This window comes from Lathamus discolor, chromosome 2 (genome assembly GCF_037157495.1).
Source record: "Lathamus discolor isolate bLatDis1 chromosome 2, bLatDis1.hap1, whole genome shotgun sequence".
Classification (NCBI taxonomy): Eukaryota; Metazoa; Chordata; class Aves; order Psittaciformes; family Psittacidae; genus Lathamus; species Lathamus discolor.
This window is the reverse complement of record NC_088885.1, coordinates 88,534,926-88,552,417: the sequence shown is the minus strand read 5'-3', so window position 1 is coordinate 88,552,417 and position 17,492 is coordinate 88,534,926. Positions and strand designations below refer to the sequence as shown.

Here is a 17,492-nt window from a genome sequence, read left to right as displayed (position 1 = left end):
AACAACAAAATTTTATGGCCTCAAAGAGGGACAGGGCACTGGATTCAGACAGTGGAAAGCTAGGTTCAATTCCTAGCTGAGCCACAGACTTCCTGTGTGGCTATGGGAAAGGCACTTAATCCATCATGTGCCCTTACTTCCCTATCTGCACATTTTTCAATTCTTTTTTAATGGGGATAAGACTTCTTTTTTTAATAGGGAAACTAAAAAGCTATCTTGCTGTCTAGAATGATTCCTACAACTCAGTACAAGCTTCTCAAGGGTCCTAACATATGAGGCCAGATTCTGACCATTGCACTGGTCACCCTCCTGGCATGTAACCCATAGTTCCACAGAAGATGACGAGGGACCATGGAGCGGGCAGCAGTCATAGCTTGAGAGGCTGCATCACTTGGATATTTGTGAAAATGCTACCCTTGTCTGTGATGTGTCCTACAGAATTATACAAAAGTAGAATTATTGTCCAGTCTAATAAACCTTGGTTACACCCATAAAATACTACATATCAAGTGCCTGGAGCCCTTGGCCAGCTCTCTTTTGTTCAAGGTAAAAAAGTAGGCTTTTTCTTCCACGGACTAATGATGCAGAAGCAGGAGAGGAATGATATTTTTCCTCAGATAGCCTTTTCCCATGCTACCACTGTTTCAATAGAGATGCAAAAATCCCAAAGGCAAATACCTCAAGAAAATAAAGCATAAGCTGTTTAAAGCATCCAAACCAGATTTTAATTTCCTGCCACACTGTAGCCAGCATAGGAGAAGTTCTTAGTGGTCTGAGAAAGGAAACAAGAGAGGGGCTCAGCCTGTACCTTTCTGTAGGAAATGACTTAATTCTGAAAACTGTGTCATCTCCAGTTCAGATTCACAGCACTTACATGTTCAGTTATGAGGTGTGAAATCTCACTCCAAAACCGAATTGCTAGAGTATTTATTTTGCTGTAATGCAAAGGATCTTCAGAAGCATCTATCAAAGAGAAAAACCTGGACAAGAGTATGGATTTGACCCCCTGAAATTTGGGCTTATATCCCAACTTTATCCTCACCTGCCCACTCTCCTAGCACCAGGCTTATGCAGTGCTCTGTCACACCGACACTAAGCTGTAATTACACTCATTGCATTGACACGATCCAGGACTCCTGCTGGTACATATCAGGCATGGAGCTGGAAATCAGCTCTCCCCTTTTTCCAAAAGTCCGAGCAATACAGTAGATTTCTCCTCTGTACTAAGTTCTAGACTAATTTAGAAGTCAGGAAATGAATTATTTCCTGGTGCCCCAAATGATCTAATCATTCACTGCCAATACTTATTTTATTCCTTCATCCTTCCATCATCAAATCCTTCAATTATTGATATTTAAATATATATATGATATATATATTCATATATATATATTAAATATAAATTTATATACTTGTTTTATTTTTTTTTATCTCTTTCTTCAAGCTAAAGAGACACATTGTTTAAAACAAAGTTTTAAACTTTGAACTAAACTAATCCCACTGCACCCTGGAAGAACACAGAAGACTACTTTGCTGCAGCTATCAGAAAACTTTGCTCTCTGGACTCCAGAATACTATTTATAGTTTAGATTCTGCAACACAACCGATTACATCTCATTGTACCCTTCCTCACACTTACCTTGGCTAGGACTTGTAAGGCTTAATTACTCAGTCACATATAACCTTAATTAGATGGTAAACACTTTGGTACGTGCTGTTGGTGTTCGTGCAGTTTCTAGAGCAAGAGAGCTCTGTTCCTTTTCCTGGAACCCTGTGCCACAACATATATTCATACATAAAAACAACAAAATCATTGGAGAGAAATGGCAGTAGAAACATGCAAAGCTTAATTCAGTCCGCTTCCCAGTCTTAGATAAATAGTAAGAGCTAATATGGACAAGCAATTATGTGCAACTAAAACAAGATCTGTGCTATGAAAACTGGTGCCACGCATTCAGAGAATGATCAAAACTTGGCCTCCCATAAGGGTTGGTGATCTGTTCAGGCTATCAGCATTGGCATTTCCTGCCCTTTCAGCATTTATGGAATATTTGAAAGTGTCTAGCTGGCGAAGTTTCTGTCAGACTTCCTCTCTGCTCCTAGTTGCGTGTTGTAGACAGTGTAAGTGCCTTTTACTTGAAGGAATCCTTTTGTCTCTTTCTAAAGCATCTGCCCAGATTATATTTAAAATGCTTTTCAAATATTGAAAAGGAACAGACATTGCATTGCATTTTTACCAAATGCAAAGGATTCTAAATGTAGAAATACCCAGATATATGTCCTAATATGCTGTTACACATTAAGAATCCTTCTACTTTCCCATGAACTACCAAGTTGCAACTTCTTGTCCCTACCAAGCCACAGAGAGTGCATCAGTACTACCTAGTCCAGGATTCATAAAGCACTGAAATTTCATACTAACACCCGGACATTGTGGCTGGTCTAAGAGTGAGGCAAATGTAAAGTGTAAAAAATCTTCCCCATTAAAATGCAAAGCAGCTCTACAGAAGCTGCTATTTATTATTAGCCAAAGTAAACTTTGATATCTGTGCTGTGGCCATGCTGTACTGTAGTATAGTGAAGAAGGGAAATGAAATCCTGCTAAATCCACCACTTAGGAACACATATATCCAGAAATACAGTTTGAGCTATACAGGCTGAACAAGGTAATGGCTAGTCAGGTTTGACAGAGGCTGCAGCAAATGTGCAGATTTTGTCCTCAGAAAAATTAACCTTTACCTGATAAACTGGTCAACAACCAGAGGCAAAGATATGAGACTGGCAAATGACACTTTCTTCATTTGGAGGACAGCATCTCAAGGAAAGTTGTTTCTGCCTTGTGCAACACAAAACGACAACATTGTGCTATCTGAACATTTCTGAGCACATAAGACATTCAAATCTCAGTGATCCCAGTATCCTGTTGACAGGCTTTTGGACTCTTGGAAATTGTTAGATACCAGGACTGTCACTTGCATGAGTGCAGTGCTGAGAGCTCTCCTTACCACCAGGACAAATGAAGCACGGCTCATCCACAGCTTCAGATTCCTTTACCTGAAAGGCACCATGTCAGCCATAGCCTCACTCCTTTGGGGTAATGTGCTTCTCAAGTCTTTGTAGAACAGAACGTTGAAAGTTTCATTCTCTGTTGTCATCTTTTCTTATCAAATGAATGTGCAGTGGCTGTTGGTAGCACAGGACTGTGGCACACTGTGGCAAACCTTCCCAGCAAGTCTTGTGAAATTCATTTCTGCTGATGCAAATGTGCTATTTGCTAGAGCTCCCCACTGCTATCTGATGAACTCCCATCCTATGCCTGAATGTGAAAAACACAACCCGCAGCCCAGAATGCGTGGATCACTGTGTTCTCAGGAAGCATGCAACTAATAAAACTATTTGTGCTCTGTCTTACTGAGGGTAAAAAAGATGGGGGAAAACACAACCATTGCACAGCAAAGACCAGTACTAGCACACAAAGATTAGGGACTGCATTTTGCTCAACTAGCCTGGCTTTTGTGAGGGGATATATTTCACACCCAGCTGTAGCTCCCCAAGATGCTCATAAGAAGATTCCCTGAATATCACTCTCACTTTCCAGGATGAGAGAGTAGAAGGGTTCGGGGTAAAAGTGATTCTTGTAATCATGTTTTTGTAATTGTTCACTCACCTCCTGAAACATCTCTAAGGAAGTTACTGAGTTAGAGATGCAACTGTTTTTAGTGGAAACTTGTATCGCAAGTGAGAGATACAAGATACTATATTTCATTAGGTTATTTCAATACGTCAGCCATCTATCATTCTGCTGTGAGGACTAGATGTCCTCCAAAGCTCCACTATGCAATCCTAAATTTGGTACAGGACTATAAAGGAACGTTTTGGGAAAAAAACAGTGTAACTCTTGCTCTCCATTACAGACTTTACCTGAATAACACTGTAAGAAATTAAGCAAATAAAACATCTGAATGCTAGAAGGAACAGCATTTATGAACTGCAGGGGAAGATCCAAGAGCCCATGTAACCCTTCACTGCAGAGCCAGCAGCAGTAGGCAGAAGTGTCTTTTCAGGGCACTGCTTCAGATGACAAACACCAGTGGGAAGGATTGAGAGGGGGTGCATGTCTCTCTCTCCTTTCCTCAGCAACACCTATCTTCATGAGCTCTTTGTGGTCCTTCGAGTACCATGACCCCATCTGCCTTCACAGCAGCCTCAGCCCAGCAGCTCTACGCAGACTGCAAAAACCACAGTGGGTACAAGCAGATCTTTCTCAGCTGCTGCCCACTTCCCAAATGGAATTTACACTTAGGTTTCTTACAGGGATACAGACAAATTAGCAGGAACTAACCTTTTCCTCTTTTAGGTTTGAAAAAAAAAATCTAAATGACATAAGTTTATTTTGCAGAGTGTATACTTGAAAGGTCTTTCCCTCTTAAAAGAGAGAAGAGCTCAACTTTCAATAGAAATGATCTTTTCCCTACATGTGCTGGTTTTTAGGGTTTTTTACATAGACATACACAGAGGAATTTGATTTTGCAGCCATATGATTTTATGTGTGCTAACAGACATATCTTTGTATGCACATGTGTCTATGTGTGTGCATTTACACATGTAAAAGAGAGAACATGGCATAAATGGCTCCTCTTGGCTGAAAAATGCATTGCCATTTGAAACTTCAAAGAAAGTATTAAGGAGCAGAAATGAATTACAAAAAGTTTTAGAAATGAAAAATATTTTTGCAATGTCTCCTTATTACTGAGGGCTAAATTGTGGACTGTATAGATCAGTCTCTTGCATAGCACACAGGAAAGATTATTAGCAATGCTTACACTGTACAGTGAATGTACAAACTTATTAATGTGTAGTTACAGTAATAAACAGTATCAGACTTCCTTAGATTGTTTTGCATGGAGAAGAAAAAATCCACTTACAACCACAATAAGCCTGTGATAGGATACCAGTTTTACTAGGATCTACTAGCAATGTGGTGGTAAGATTAAACAAATGTGTTGCTACACCAGAGGTAATGCTTCATTACCGTTATTCCTTCCCCATCTTTTCCAAGTGCTGGGCTCCAAAGCCACTAGTGTGTTACTAGCACAATTATAATTTCTCATTTTTATTTCTACTTGCCATTATGTGGACAAATGGGCAGGAAGTTCAACCCCTTCCCAGAAAAGCCTAGTTCCCTGTTTGACTTCTAGACAAATTGTTGTAGGTCCACACCTGCAGCAAAAAAAGTCCCAGCAACCATGCTGGCCATCAGGGCTTCCTCCCCTCCCCTCCAATGTCCAGCGATGGGAGGTGCCAGTTACAAAATTATTTGGATTCTGGGAGCAAAAAAAACAAACCCCAATTTGGGAAAGTTCCAAGTCAGTGTGGAAGGGATGTTCTCATCTCTTCACTCGTGGCTTCTGCCTGGGGAAACCAGGAGGGGTGCTCTGCTTAGGAGGGACAGAGGCATTTGCAGCCTGAATTGTAAATACAGTGAGCTTGGGGTCAGGGTAGGGATGGGACATGGACTATTTGACACTTCTCTTAGCCGCATAGGCGTTTCTTTCCCTTTGCAAATCTGAGCACAAAAAACAAGCAGTGGGTTTCAGTCTACCCTACAATAAGGCAAGTAAATTTTTCATAGTGAATTTTATATGTGCATGTGTGGTTCTCATGCAAAAATAAATTCTCATCTGGAAACCTCTGAAGCCCAGATGCAGTGCAAAAGGTGCAGAAACAGCAGTGTTCCCTAGCTGGCAGTCACCATTTCACTGCTAATGAAACCATCCCGCCTCAACACCAACCACTGCCACCACTTCCGAGCATTGCAACACAGATTCACAGCAGGAGAAAACAGGCTTAATAATTCAGTCCATATATTGCTGAGGTGCACAGCATGGTGAATGGGAAGGGACTGATCTCCCTCTGAAAAAACCCCCACAAACTGTTATTAAAAATTCAGAGTGCAAAGCTCTTAGCTCAGACAAAAAACAAAACACAAAAATCACCAAAGATTTAGAAAGTTCAAATCCACAGTAGGGATGTTGGCTGATCATGATCACAGCTTCTTACAAATGCAGGATGCTTTTAAATGATGAAATATGGAGAATGAATATTTCCTCTTCTATTAATTGCAACATAAGCTGAAAGTGTCACCAACTTTAGTTAAAACCCACCTTTCCATTGCATTATACATTTCTGTTATGTTACTTAATCAGCAGGGAGAGCAAAATCATGTGCAGATGCACATGAAGGAATTAACAATTCCTTTTAAAGCTCTCAATTGGTTTTATTTATTTTTTTTTTAAGGAGGGGTCGGGGAGCCAGCGAGTTCTTACTTTGTTCCATACAATAGTCTAGAAGTTAGTTATAGGGGAAATGGAAGGTGAAAACCAAAGTAAAGCATGGATCTTAAGTTTTCTTTTTGGATCAGCCCTGTTTTGGTTGGAAATCAAGAGTAATTCTGTTCTTGCTCTGCATTGACTAATTCTCTGCAATGGCTTTCCGAATCCCATTTTTAGGTAAGGATTTTGGCATGCCAGGGTTGAAATCTTATTTACATCAAAGGAGTAGGAGTTACTCACTTCCAAAAGTCCCATTTGGTGCCTGTGGTGTTACTATGACTGATGGTGGGATGATAAGACTCCTTCTTGAGATTTCTTCTCATGCCTGTAAACTTAGACACCTAAATGCTTCTGGAAAACACATCCCTAAACTGCAACAGATACAAGAACTAGACACTATCCTATTTTTTTTTTTTTTCCAAGAAACAGTTATAAAGAAGCACACACCAAATGGGTCACTCTACTACATTCCCTGCATGTGTATCTTTATAACTCAGAATTCATTTACTAGGGGGGGAGGGAGCAGCACAAAGTGTCTCACATTGCAGGTCTAACCTGCTTTGGGGCTGCTGCTCTGTTGGCTTGCTTGTTCAGGGAGGACCTTAGATGACATAGGACAGAGTTTCCAACAAGCTGTCTCTGGAGGCCATAATTCTGAGGTGCTGGCTGATCTACCTTCAGAAGTTATCAGCTTGCTGTGGTCACACTTCTTCACCATAAATAACATGCTGAGGGTGAGCCTGCACTGGCTGCTATGGCATACCTAGCTGCTGCACATGGAGCAAAGCATTTTCTGGAAAGACTGTCTTCAAAGGCTTTAGAAAACCTTCACCTAGTAAGCTCAATCAGAAAGGTTCAGGGGCAAATCTCTGTCCTGCTGCAATGAGTGGTATTTGCTTCTGGCTTAAGGACTAGAGCTCCAAAAAGAAGCTCCTTCTGTTTCTCACTCTTGAGCATAAAGGGCATGACCACACTGGAAACCCTTCCCTGCAAACCTCTAATTTGGGGATACAGCCACAGTCATAATATGTTTGCACATTTTGCAAATGGACAGAACCTAGGGAGCTCACACCTGATGGAAGAACATCACTGCAGATCCTGTGCAGCCAGAAACCTCTCCTCAATCAGGGGGGAGGCACTAAAGTGGGAGCTGAAATTACAGAAATGTGAGGACATGCTGAACAAAATCAAACCAGCAGCTTGTTCCAAAATGGAGCCTTTGTAGAAGCAGGTGGTTCCTGTACTGCACGTCAGTCCGTCAGTTAAGATTTTCACTCAGCATACACTCCTGAAGAGCACTAGGGTTGAACGAGAACTTGCTCAAGAGAGAAAACAAGCCTACAACAAAAAGCAAGCAAGATATAGTACAGAATAAAGGGATGACTGGCATTCAGAGGGCCATCCAACATTTTGATGCAGACTCATTCCCTTAAAATAGACTGAGGTTTAGCAAGCTGCAGTTATAGAGGTGTTCCCCAGCTTAAAATATGCCCCCCTTCCAGCCAGAGCCTTGTATTTCTGAGTTGCACTGCAGCCGCGACTGAGATCCTGCTAGATAATTTTAACTCCCGAGCTAGAATGGGGCTTATCTCTGAGCTGCATCTCTTCTGCTCAGATAAAGACAACTTACTCTAACTGCAGATCAGATCAGCAGGCTCAGTATCCGTACCTAAAAGCCACACAGCTAAACACTGCATCTCTCCAATTCAAATGATATTCACTGCTTTCTCAGCACTGAAGAAACAAAACTTGCACAGCTCCCAAGCTTTCACTTGCTTTTACACTGATGTTTCCCTCTGAAAACATAGCAGTACCCAGCAGGTGCCCATGAAATTGGCCACAGCTCCACAAGCTACACAGTGAAATAAGAGAAAAACCTCATAGGTTCACCACTCACTGCAACATCATGTTGCCACACAGTGGCAAAAGAAACTATACTTCTACGAAATGGGCCAGGAGTAAAATAATTACTCACAAAACTAAATAGAAATCACTGCAAAAGTACAATAGCCTTTTAGGATTAATTCTGCTCTCAAGGTTTTGATTTTATCACTTTTCAATTGCATCAGAAGATAATTTTTTACATGCCTGCTTACGCAGTGGCTCTGCCCTGGCTTTGTACGGGCTGAGTTAACTGTGCTAATACAGCACAGCCTGTGTGGGGACTGTGACAGCTCTTCTTTCCAAACTGGCTCACCCTTTCTTCTAGAAAGTACTTGCAAGTTTGCTTTGAAAATGTTCGCCCTCACTACTTGCTGCAAGCATTTTCAAATCTGATAAAGAAATTTGCCTTTTGAAAGACAGCCATTTCCTACTGGCCTTGTGAAAATTCATGCATGTTTTTTTGAAGTCCTAAGTCATTACATTGAGCAGAGCTTGTCTCTGGGTGTGTGGCTAATTCCTCAGCTTCCCAATGGCCCTGCATACCTGGGTCCTCTGCGCTTCAGTCCAGCACACACTTTCACACTGTGCACATGCGAAACATGCCTTTGAAGGCTGGTATATACCATATATCCTATACATCATATATAAGGGCATTCATAAAATTTGCTAAATGCCTTCTCCCATGTAGTAAACCACCCCCATCTTTCTCTCTATAAAGATTCCCAGAAGAGTTTTGCATACAAAATGAAAATAATCCTGACAAAAATATCTGCTGTGTTCCTCTTAAGAACAGATAAGTCACACTGGCAGGCTCTCAGAGCACCCAGTATCAGTCCATATTTTGGGACTAACACCAGGGGCTTTGGACCAACAAGATGGGAGATTCCCAACTTCCCTATTTCTAAAAGTTCCTAAAATATTTAGTTACAAGTCTTTCAGTTCCTTCAGAAGCCTCCTTAGTAGGACTTTCAAGCACTGTTTCATTGTGGATGATTAAAGATGACTCCCCAAACCATCTTATAATAAATTTTCTCTCTGCATTCAGAGCCAGTAGGGCTACATCAGGTGAGACAGCAATTGCTAGCAACAATTTACAATGGCTTGTCAGCTCCTACACACTCTCATACTTCTGAGCAACAGAGATGCCCATCTGAAACCCGAGCAAGTAAAGCACATTACAGATCCCTCCAGGTTTCTTCAGTTCTCTGAATGATTATGAGTCCACGTGCACACAAGCCACATGTGCATCTTATAACTCATACACAATATACTTCCTTTGCAGTGAATGAGCTTCTATAGGAGGAACACACAAAGATGGTTAGCTCTGTCTGTCATTTTCCTCAGCCCCTTTTCCTGCCCTCGAGAAATGCCAGGGCAACAGCAAGCTGGACCTGTCTGAGTAACAGGACTGATTTTGCAAGCTGGGGTGGGACACTTCCCCTTTTGGCTTTCTCCCTTCTCCCCTTTGTCTGCAGCCTTTCCACACTTTTACTCTGCCTCCACCCAGCTATGTGTGAGTTGCAATGGATTTATGTAATGGCAAGCTGCTGTGGTTTGCCTGGTGGCCCCTCAGCAATGCTCCTGTCCATGTTCTCAAATGGTTGAGTTCCTTTTAAGGAAATAAAGCACTGAAGAAGCTCAGAGTGAGGATGCTTGCCTGCACCAGAAACTAGTTGCTCGTGCAGATTACTACCTCTGACTGCCCATGGCATCCCCAGGATGCAAAGGCAATGTCAGTGATGCCAGGCACTGAGGCTCTGCAACTTCCCAGGCTTCTTCAGCAACTGGGTTGTGGGAGGAAGGCAACACCAATCACTTGACATTTTCCACTGGAGAAAAATGCCAAAAAGCTCTTTCCTTGTAATGCCTCTTCCTGTACTAGTGTACTTTATTTTAAACAAATTGTGAGTTTCAAACTTCATATAAATTTCATCTGTCTTCTACTGATGTCTAGGATCACCCTGAGTTGTTACTTTAGGCATCTTCTGTCAGTTGCTCAAGAGTTTCAACTCAGTTTTGTGAGATGAGTTCTCCCTACTTCTTGTCTCAGAAAGAATATCTATATATGTTATATATCCCAGGTCCAAGCTGTAACATGTGACTATGGTGATGATCACTTTTTTTAGTGAGAAACCCTGGATTTCTGAGTTGGAAGTCATCTTCAGCATCTGACAGCCGCCTGTGCAGAAATGGTGAGCCCACAGCCTCTTTCTGAGGCCAGTAACACTGTGAGATGGCATCAGTGGCTTTTATCCATTGATGGCCAGCTACAGTACAAGCAGCTACTGATAAAGGAAGGTACTGCTTGCCTTTCTAGACAAATACTGCAGCAAATGGCTTTTTCTTCATGAAGTAGGGTCTGGCCTACAGCTCACTAAATTATTAGTTTCGCACACATGACTTGAATTAGTTCCAGGGTAGAAACAGCCCTAAATTGCAACCTCTACCACATACAGGATGTTCAATATTGATTATCCACAAAAGGTGCACACAATATTTAACCTGAAACTTGAACAGAGACAGTAAGAATGAGCAGAAGATATTTCAAATCAGCTCTTACGTTATAGGTTAGCATGGGAAATAGGGCTGCGTGACCAAAATAGCCTGCAAAGCACCAATTCTGAATGGAAATTTAGGTGGGATGTGTACTTTTGAATAAGTTAGATCATAATTTCAAAAGGATATTTAGGAGAGATGGTAAAAGAGAGTCTCTAGTGCCTTAAAGAGCTGTGAGAAACTAGCTCTTTGCTTGGCTGAAAACGTTCCCTGTGTTTTCTAGAAAAATTAACTGTAGAGCAGGTGGGTGAGCAGGGTAAGATAAAACAGTAAAAAAGTTTTAGGTGCCAGATCAGTCTGAGGAGGAACTTTGGGGTGGAGAAGATGACAAGGAAGGAAGAAGCACATATGCATCAGAAATTAAGCTTGCAGGAAGAAGCTGCTCAACACATAGTGTCGTTCTGGGAGTTACAACATTAAAAACATAGCAAGCTCATCAAGGAAATGAAGAGACATAGCAGTGACCAGACAATGTCTTTTAAGATGTTTCTGCTTTGTTGAGCTGCTTTGGGTTATATTACTAGAAACTTTTGATGACTTTACTTCCACAAATGACCTTTTTACACTCGCTATCATTTTTGCATTGGTCAGAAGCAACACACATCTTGGGTGCCTCTGTCTGGGGAAACAAATCAAAGCATGCATTTCATAAACCTCTGGACACCTTCCTTATGACATTTGCACCCTCTCTAGTAATTTTAAGTGACACACTCAAAATCTGAAGGCACCCAAGAAAATCTGGCAGGTGATTTGAGTACTTTAACTTCTGAAGTCTCTACTACACCTTCATTCTCAGAGCAGGTGATATGTTTCAGATGGCACTCTATCAGGTCTATAGCACCACATACAAGCCTTAGTCTTCAGGATGGAAGAAGCGAGAAAAGATTTTTTTGAAGCTAGAGCCTATCCTTCTTTTCTAAAAATATCTTATTTCCTTTAATCCTTGATCTTTAAAATGGTAAATTGATGAAAAAGGGTAATAAATTTTGACTCCAAGGTTAAAGGTTGATACATAAGCAATAAAAGCAAGATTTTGTCCAAAAGGCTTTGAACTGAGAAACAAAGCACTAGGTAAGTGATCAGATATTAAAAAGCATTTTTAAAAATCAGTTTGTTCATAGGGTATATCAGTATGCATGTAGGAGCTGAACTTTATGCTCACATTTTTGGAAAGAGGGGATCAAGCGGTAAATAAAGTGAAGATGCACAAGGTGCTGCATTCTCTACTAGGTAGTCCTAGAGTTTGGGAGTAAGCTCTACTCCTAATGCTAACACCATTCTGCTGTACTACCTTGACCTGATTATTTTGTGTTCTGTGCCCTCCCTTTCCACCCTACTGTCCTTTATTGGACTTCTTTAGACAATAAACGTGTAAAGACACTTGCAGTCTTTCTGTAAGCAGTCTTCCACCCTGACCCTTAGTACAGAAATGTAAAAATTATGAGCAGGACTTTTATTTGTGGATAAATAAACATATTTTGATAATCACTCCTCTCCTGAAATATTTTTATCATACAGGGCATTGACCACAGTATTCTGGGACTCACTGTGCTTTTACCACCCCCCCCCTTTTTTTTTTTCTTATTGCTAGTAAAAAAGGATTGTACTCAATATCATTTAGTCTTTTTAAGTAGACTCTATGTGAGCTGGTGCATGCAGTAGTCAGCAGTATTTCTAGTCCATGGTGTGGAGTATGGGATCCCTAAGAAGAACAATCATTTTGTAAAATTGTTTCTCAAAAATAGCTTATTTTTATCCAACAAACTTTATCAACTGTGGATTTTTGCCTAGGAGAACAAAATTCAAGTGTTTTGTAAAGTTCTGCCAGTTAACAAAACTCAAGAGTAAATGAAGATCAGACATTGGAATCTGAAACATATGAATACTATGTGTGTGCTAATGTGGCATTTATAGAGAAATCTGAATAGTAGATAACATTCAAGATAGCATTCAAATTAATAATAAAAATAATAATAAGAATACCTGAGAGTTCCACTAAATTTTTGTCAAATCTGAGTTCAGGTAATTTTGACCAGGAACCACATATTTAATTCCATCTCCTATGCAGAATGAAAACCATCTTTCCTGGGGAGAATTTCATGCAATAAGTGATGCTTTAGAAATAAGATAATTAGTAGGATCTTTATAACTAACTTCTCTGTGGATGAAAAGGCTTTCTGTCCTTCAAAATGCCTTTCTCAATGAAAAGGTTGCACTAAGCAGTTGAGTCATCCTGTGCTGACCAAGATGAAAAGTCGCAAGACCTGCTTATACCAGCTTATTATATAGTGCTTTAACACTACTGGCATATTACATTATGTTCTAATATTTCTTATCAGAGTGGACTAGTCATCTTACCCAAGAATCTCTCATTCTTGGCACTCTGTTGTCCTCCAGTACTAGTTGAAAGGTCCTCTGGTACAGGCATAGGTTCATCTGCATCATCTGGCACATCACTAATTGGAGGACTTTCCTTTCCTAGTAGTGAAGAAAGTAGCATCAGTCAGAGTAGTTCTTATTTCAAAATAATACCGTAAGAGGAACCACAAACCAAACAACTTAGCAAAAAGACCTAAACACTACTGAAAACATGACATTCTTAGGACCAAAACCTGCTGTCCTGGAGATAAAATTTCTTTAGAACACAGTGAAAAAAATGCATGGCTGATATAGAATCATAGAATAGTTAGGGTTGGAAAGGACCCTGAGACGATCCAGTTCCAGCCCCCCTGCCATGGGCAGGGACACCTCACACTAAACCACGTCACCTGAGACTCCGTCCAACCTGACCTTGAACATCTCCTCCAAATTTATTGAAGTCTGGATATGCAGTTTTCAGTCTTACTACTTTGGATATTTGTAACACACATATGAGCTACTATGCTCAAAAGATGCAGTTTAGCCAACATAGACTGGCAGATTACAAAAGTTATCAAATGGTTATCTTCTGTAAAAACTCTTCTTTCTTCTGCAAATGCTCCTTGAGTGCACATCCAGATTTGCTTCAATGATATAGCAAAGTCTAACCAAGGAGTATTCTGAGGCTTCAACAGAACTACCTCCCGCCCTCCCCAAAAATATTTCCAACTAAAAATTCAACTACATCTTCAGCAAGTTTCACTAATACCCACAGATCAAGCTTTGGCTGGTCCTTGTGCCTACAAGTAATAAAGTGCCTGTAGCTCCTGGAACTTCCTAAAACACGTACAATTAGTAGAGGTCAGTCAAAACATGACTTCAAGGGTTTTATGGTCTCTTATTGGCAAAGAGGACACCCCCCCACCCCCCCCAGTATCTTGTGTACACAAGGTTGATCAGAAGAAACCAGCCTGGAGCTTTAGTATATTGTAAGTATTACAGAACTGTTCTAGTGCTAAATGCATGACAATAAGGAAAATAACTCTTGCTAAGTAATGCACTTTCAGAAACTATGAGGTTTCTTGGATTAGCTCTCAGTCACGCCATACATGTCCTGCCCACAGTACTATCCCTGTCTTGCACAGCTTCTTTTAAAATGTCTTCATACATCTGTAACAAAAGCATGACTTGGAAACAACTACCAAAAGAATTATCTAAGTGATTAGTTTCATTGACTATTACTAAAAGGCTGGTCTTTGCATTAATAGCAAAGAATGAAATAGGCCCAGAACAGGATTTGAACTCATTAATGTTCACATAAAACCTTTGTCTCCAAAATGGAGATGTTACTAATTTACGCCAATACAATCTATTAGACATTCTATGGCAATCAGAGCACCAGCAAAAACTGTAATTTCATGGCACAAGGCCTAGCAAATTAGTGGGGGTTTTCTAATGAGAATTCCCTCATTAACACACAAACATTCATTAATTCCGAAATCACATCTCAGAAAAGGAAAAATTAAAACATACACAGCTCACTTAAGTGACAGCATTCTGGTGATGGCAGTTATGGATTTGACTTGAAAGAAGCAAGTGCCTTCCTCCCAACCTTCTGGATGGAGCAAAACTTTGTGCTTTCAATCTATACTGATCATGACGGGGGAGAAATGACAGGTTTAAGTCATCTCACAAATTAGCTGGGTTGGGTTGTTTGCACAATCTAGGTTGAAATCAACAAAATGAGTGTGGGACAGAGTTTCTTAGTGTCGTTTCTGTCAGACTATGGAATAACTTCTGAGTGGGAGTGGTGGGAATGGCATTGGATGAACCATCTAAAGCTGCAGCTGGAGGACTCGAGGGAAACAAAGCAACAGTTCTGCACTGGCAGAAGTGAAGCTGGCTTCAGTGGGGTACTCTTAAATGGGCAAAATCACACCCACTGGGTGCAAGTGCAAGATTATAGGTGGATAGCGTAAATGGAAAAGACTATGAATTTTACAGCAGAGGAAAGTAAAATCAGAAGTTTATTAAAACATGTGTTTTTAAAACAGGTTTTGCCATTCACTGTTTAGCTCTTTAGTTATTTCTGTATTTTTCTGCCTTCTTTTTATGGGATGTAAGGAACTTAAAGAGCTGCCAGCAACTTTCCAATGCAAGTCCCATACTGCCAAGTTGAAGTATCTCTTACAGATAGAAAGCATGGGCAAGGAGAGACAGCTGAAATATTTCAGCTCTTTCATCATATCTCTTCCATCCTCCCCAAAAAAAACCCAAAAACAAAAAAAAAAAAAAAAAAGAAAAAAAAAGAAGAAAAGAAGTTTAAATTGGAGGACAAGAAGCAGTCTGGTCAGAATCAGCTCTCTTGACACTACATATAGGTTAAGGAAGCCTATTAAAAAGTAGCAGTAATCAAAAGCCACCTGCATTTTCCAAGGTTCAACTTGTGCTCCCAGTCAGAATAAAGGAAGTTGATGCTGTGACTTAGTCTGGATTCAGAAGAACACATTCCCTAAAAACCTGAAGGCTTTTTTTTTGGCTTTGAACCAATATAAACACATATCATCAGGCCTGTGAGATAACAAATAGCAAATAAAACTAAAAGTTTCTTAGTATGCAGTTAGGCATCCTACAATAAGCAAGCTAAATAAGATGCTTTGAAGATAAATCAAAGCTGCTTTTCAGAACAGAACTGTTAGTAGATCAGTACTTTTGCAGTTTGTGGTGAACTGTTTGGTTCACTAACCAAATATCAATCTTTTACTTGTTAAATTAATAGCCATTTGCCCAGGCAGCATGAATCAGAATAGCCTCAAAGACTTGGTGGGGCAGAAGCCAGAGATCTAGTATGCTTCCCTCTTTGCAGGAGACTGCAGTTAAGAAAACTTAGTAAACTTGGCTTTAATGACTAATTTCTTATCATTTGATTTCCTCCTGTTACACATGATCAAGAAATCCCTGCATGCAAAAAGGCAGGGTGGAAATAGTAGATTTAGAAGAGATACATTTGCTGAGTTCTGTGTCTTGGATTCTAGAGTGTAATATTTGTATTTCGTGCCTTAACTACGTCTAAATTTTTACACCATGATAAGTTCACTACTGCATGGTAATCTTATAGAGACGCGATCTCACTAACAACCTTTTGCCAATGAATCTAGAAATAGAAATGAGGCAAGGGGAAGGAGGGAACAGTTTCACAGTTAATTTTTAACAGGCATGTCCAGAGCAATAACTGGTTGAAGGGATGGGGCTAAAAAAACCTACATAGTGGCAAGTATTGGGGTAAATTAGTAAAATGTCACGTAACAGAGTAAAGAACCATAGATTTATTCCATTTTCATTTTATATTTTTGCTCAAAAATAAGAATTGAAGCATAAACAATGAAATTTAATCTTGAGGCAGAGAGGTGTCTCTATTTTATTTTATTTTTAACAAAGAGCCACCTGACACATCAAACTGAAAAGACAAGGGTGTTTTAGAGTTGAGGTTCTGTTTCTGGCACTGCTGCTGGTGCCCTTGGTTAAGTCATAAATGGAGATCAACTATAGGCTGCATCATACATTCCCCCAGTTTATCGTGAAGCTCTGAAAGTGTCTAACCCATCAACGGTGCCTTGTAAGGTCCTCAACTTCACTCTACTTGAGTTTCCTCATCACTGCCCCAGCAATATAGTTAAAGACATGAGGGAACAGAGGAAGAGGGCAAAGTGCCAGTTCAGTTCATGCCAGGATGATGCTGCTGGAGCTACGACTATAAAAATGGAAGCCAAGGAGGGATTTCTTACTAAAATCTCATTCTCCATCCTTTCACAAACTAAAGTTGGGTTTAATGCCTGCAGTTTGTTTCCCATAGAAATGCCAGATTCACTGGAGAAATTATCTAAAATCATAGAATCGTAGAATGGTTTGGGCTGAAAGGGACCTTAAAGAACATCCAGTTCCAAACCCCCTTCCACAGGCAGGGACACCTTCCACTAGGACAGGTTGCTCCAAACCCTGTCCAATCTGGCCTCGAACACGGCCAGAGATGGGGTAGCCACAGCTTCTCTGGGCAACCTGTGCTAGTGTCTCACCACCCTCATAGTAAAGAACTTCTTCCTAATATCCATCTAATCTACATCTACCCTCTTTCAGTTTAAAGCCATTCCCCCTTGTCCTGTCACTACATGCCCCTGTAAAAAGTCCCTCTCCATATTTCTTGTATGCCCTTTTTAGGTATTGGAAGACTACTATAAGGTCTCCCCTGGTGCTTCAGTTCTCCAGGCTGAACAACCACCACAAGAGGTAAGAAAAGATAGGCATTTTTCTGGAGGAGAGTCACAACCCAATTCACACCCTGGTTTTACTAGTAGAACTTCAAAT

At 40.5% G+C, this 17,492-nt stretch overlaps 1 protein-coding gene across 24 annotated transcripts in view; it reads right to left on the bottom strand.

The window, feature by feature from the left end:
* IKZF1 (IKAROS family zinc finger 1) overlaps window positions 1-17,492 on the bottom strand; it is a 68,265-nt gene that overhangs the window by 35,437 nt on the left and 15,336 nt on the right. For 23 of the 24 annotated variants that reach the window (XM_065667687.1, XM_065667691.1, XM_065667683.1 and 20 more), the window contains one exon: window positions 13,131-13,250. In XM_065667687.1, coding sequence (XP_065523759.1) covers window positions 13,131-13,250 — 120 coding nt within the window. Of the gene's footprint in view, window positions 1-1,639; window positions 1,735-13,130; window positions 13,251-17,492 lie in introns of those variants that run through there. The other variant, XM_065667700.1, reaches the window with a different exon arrangement.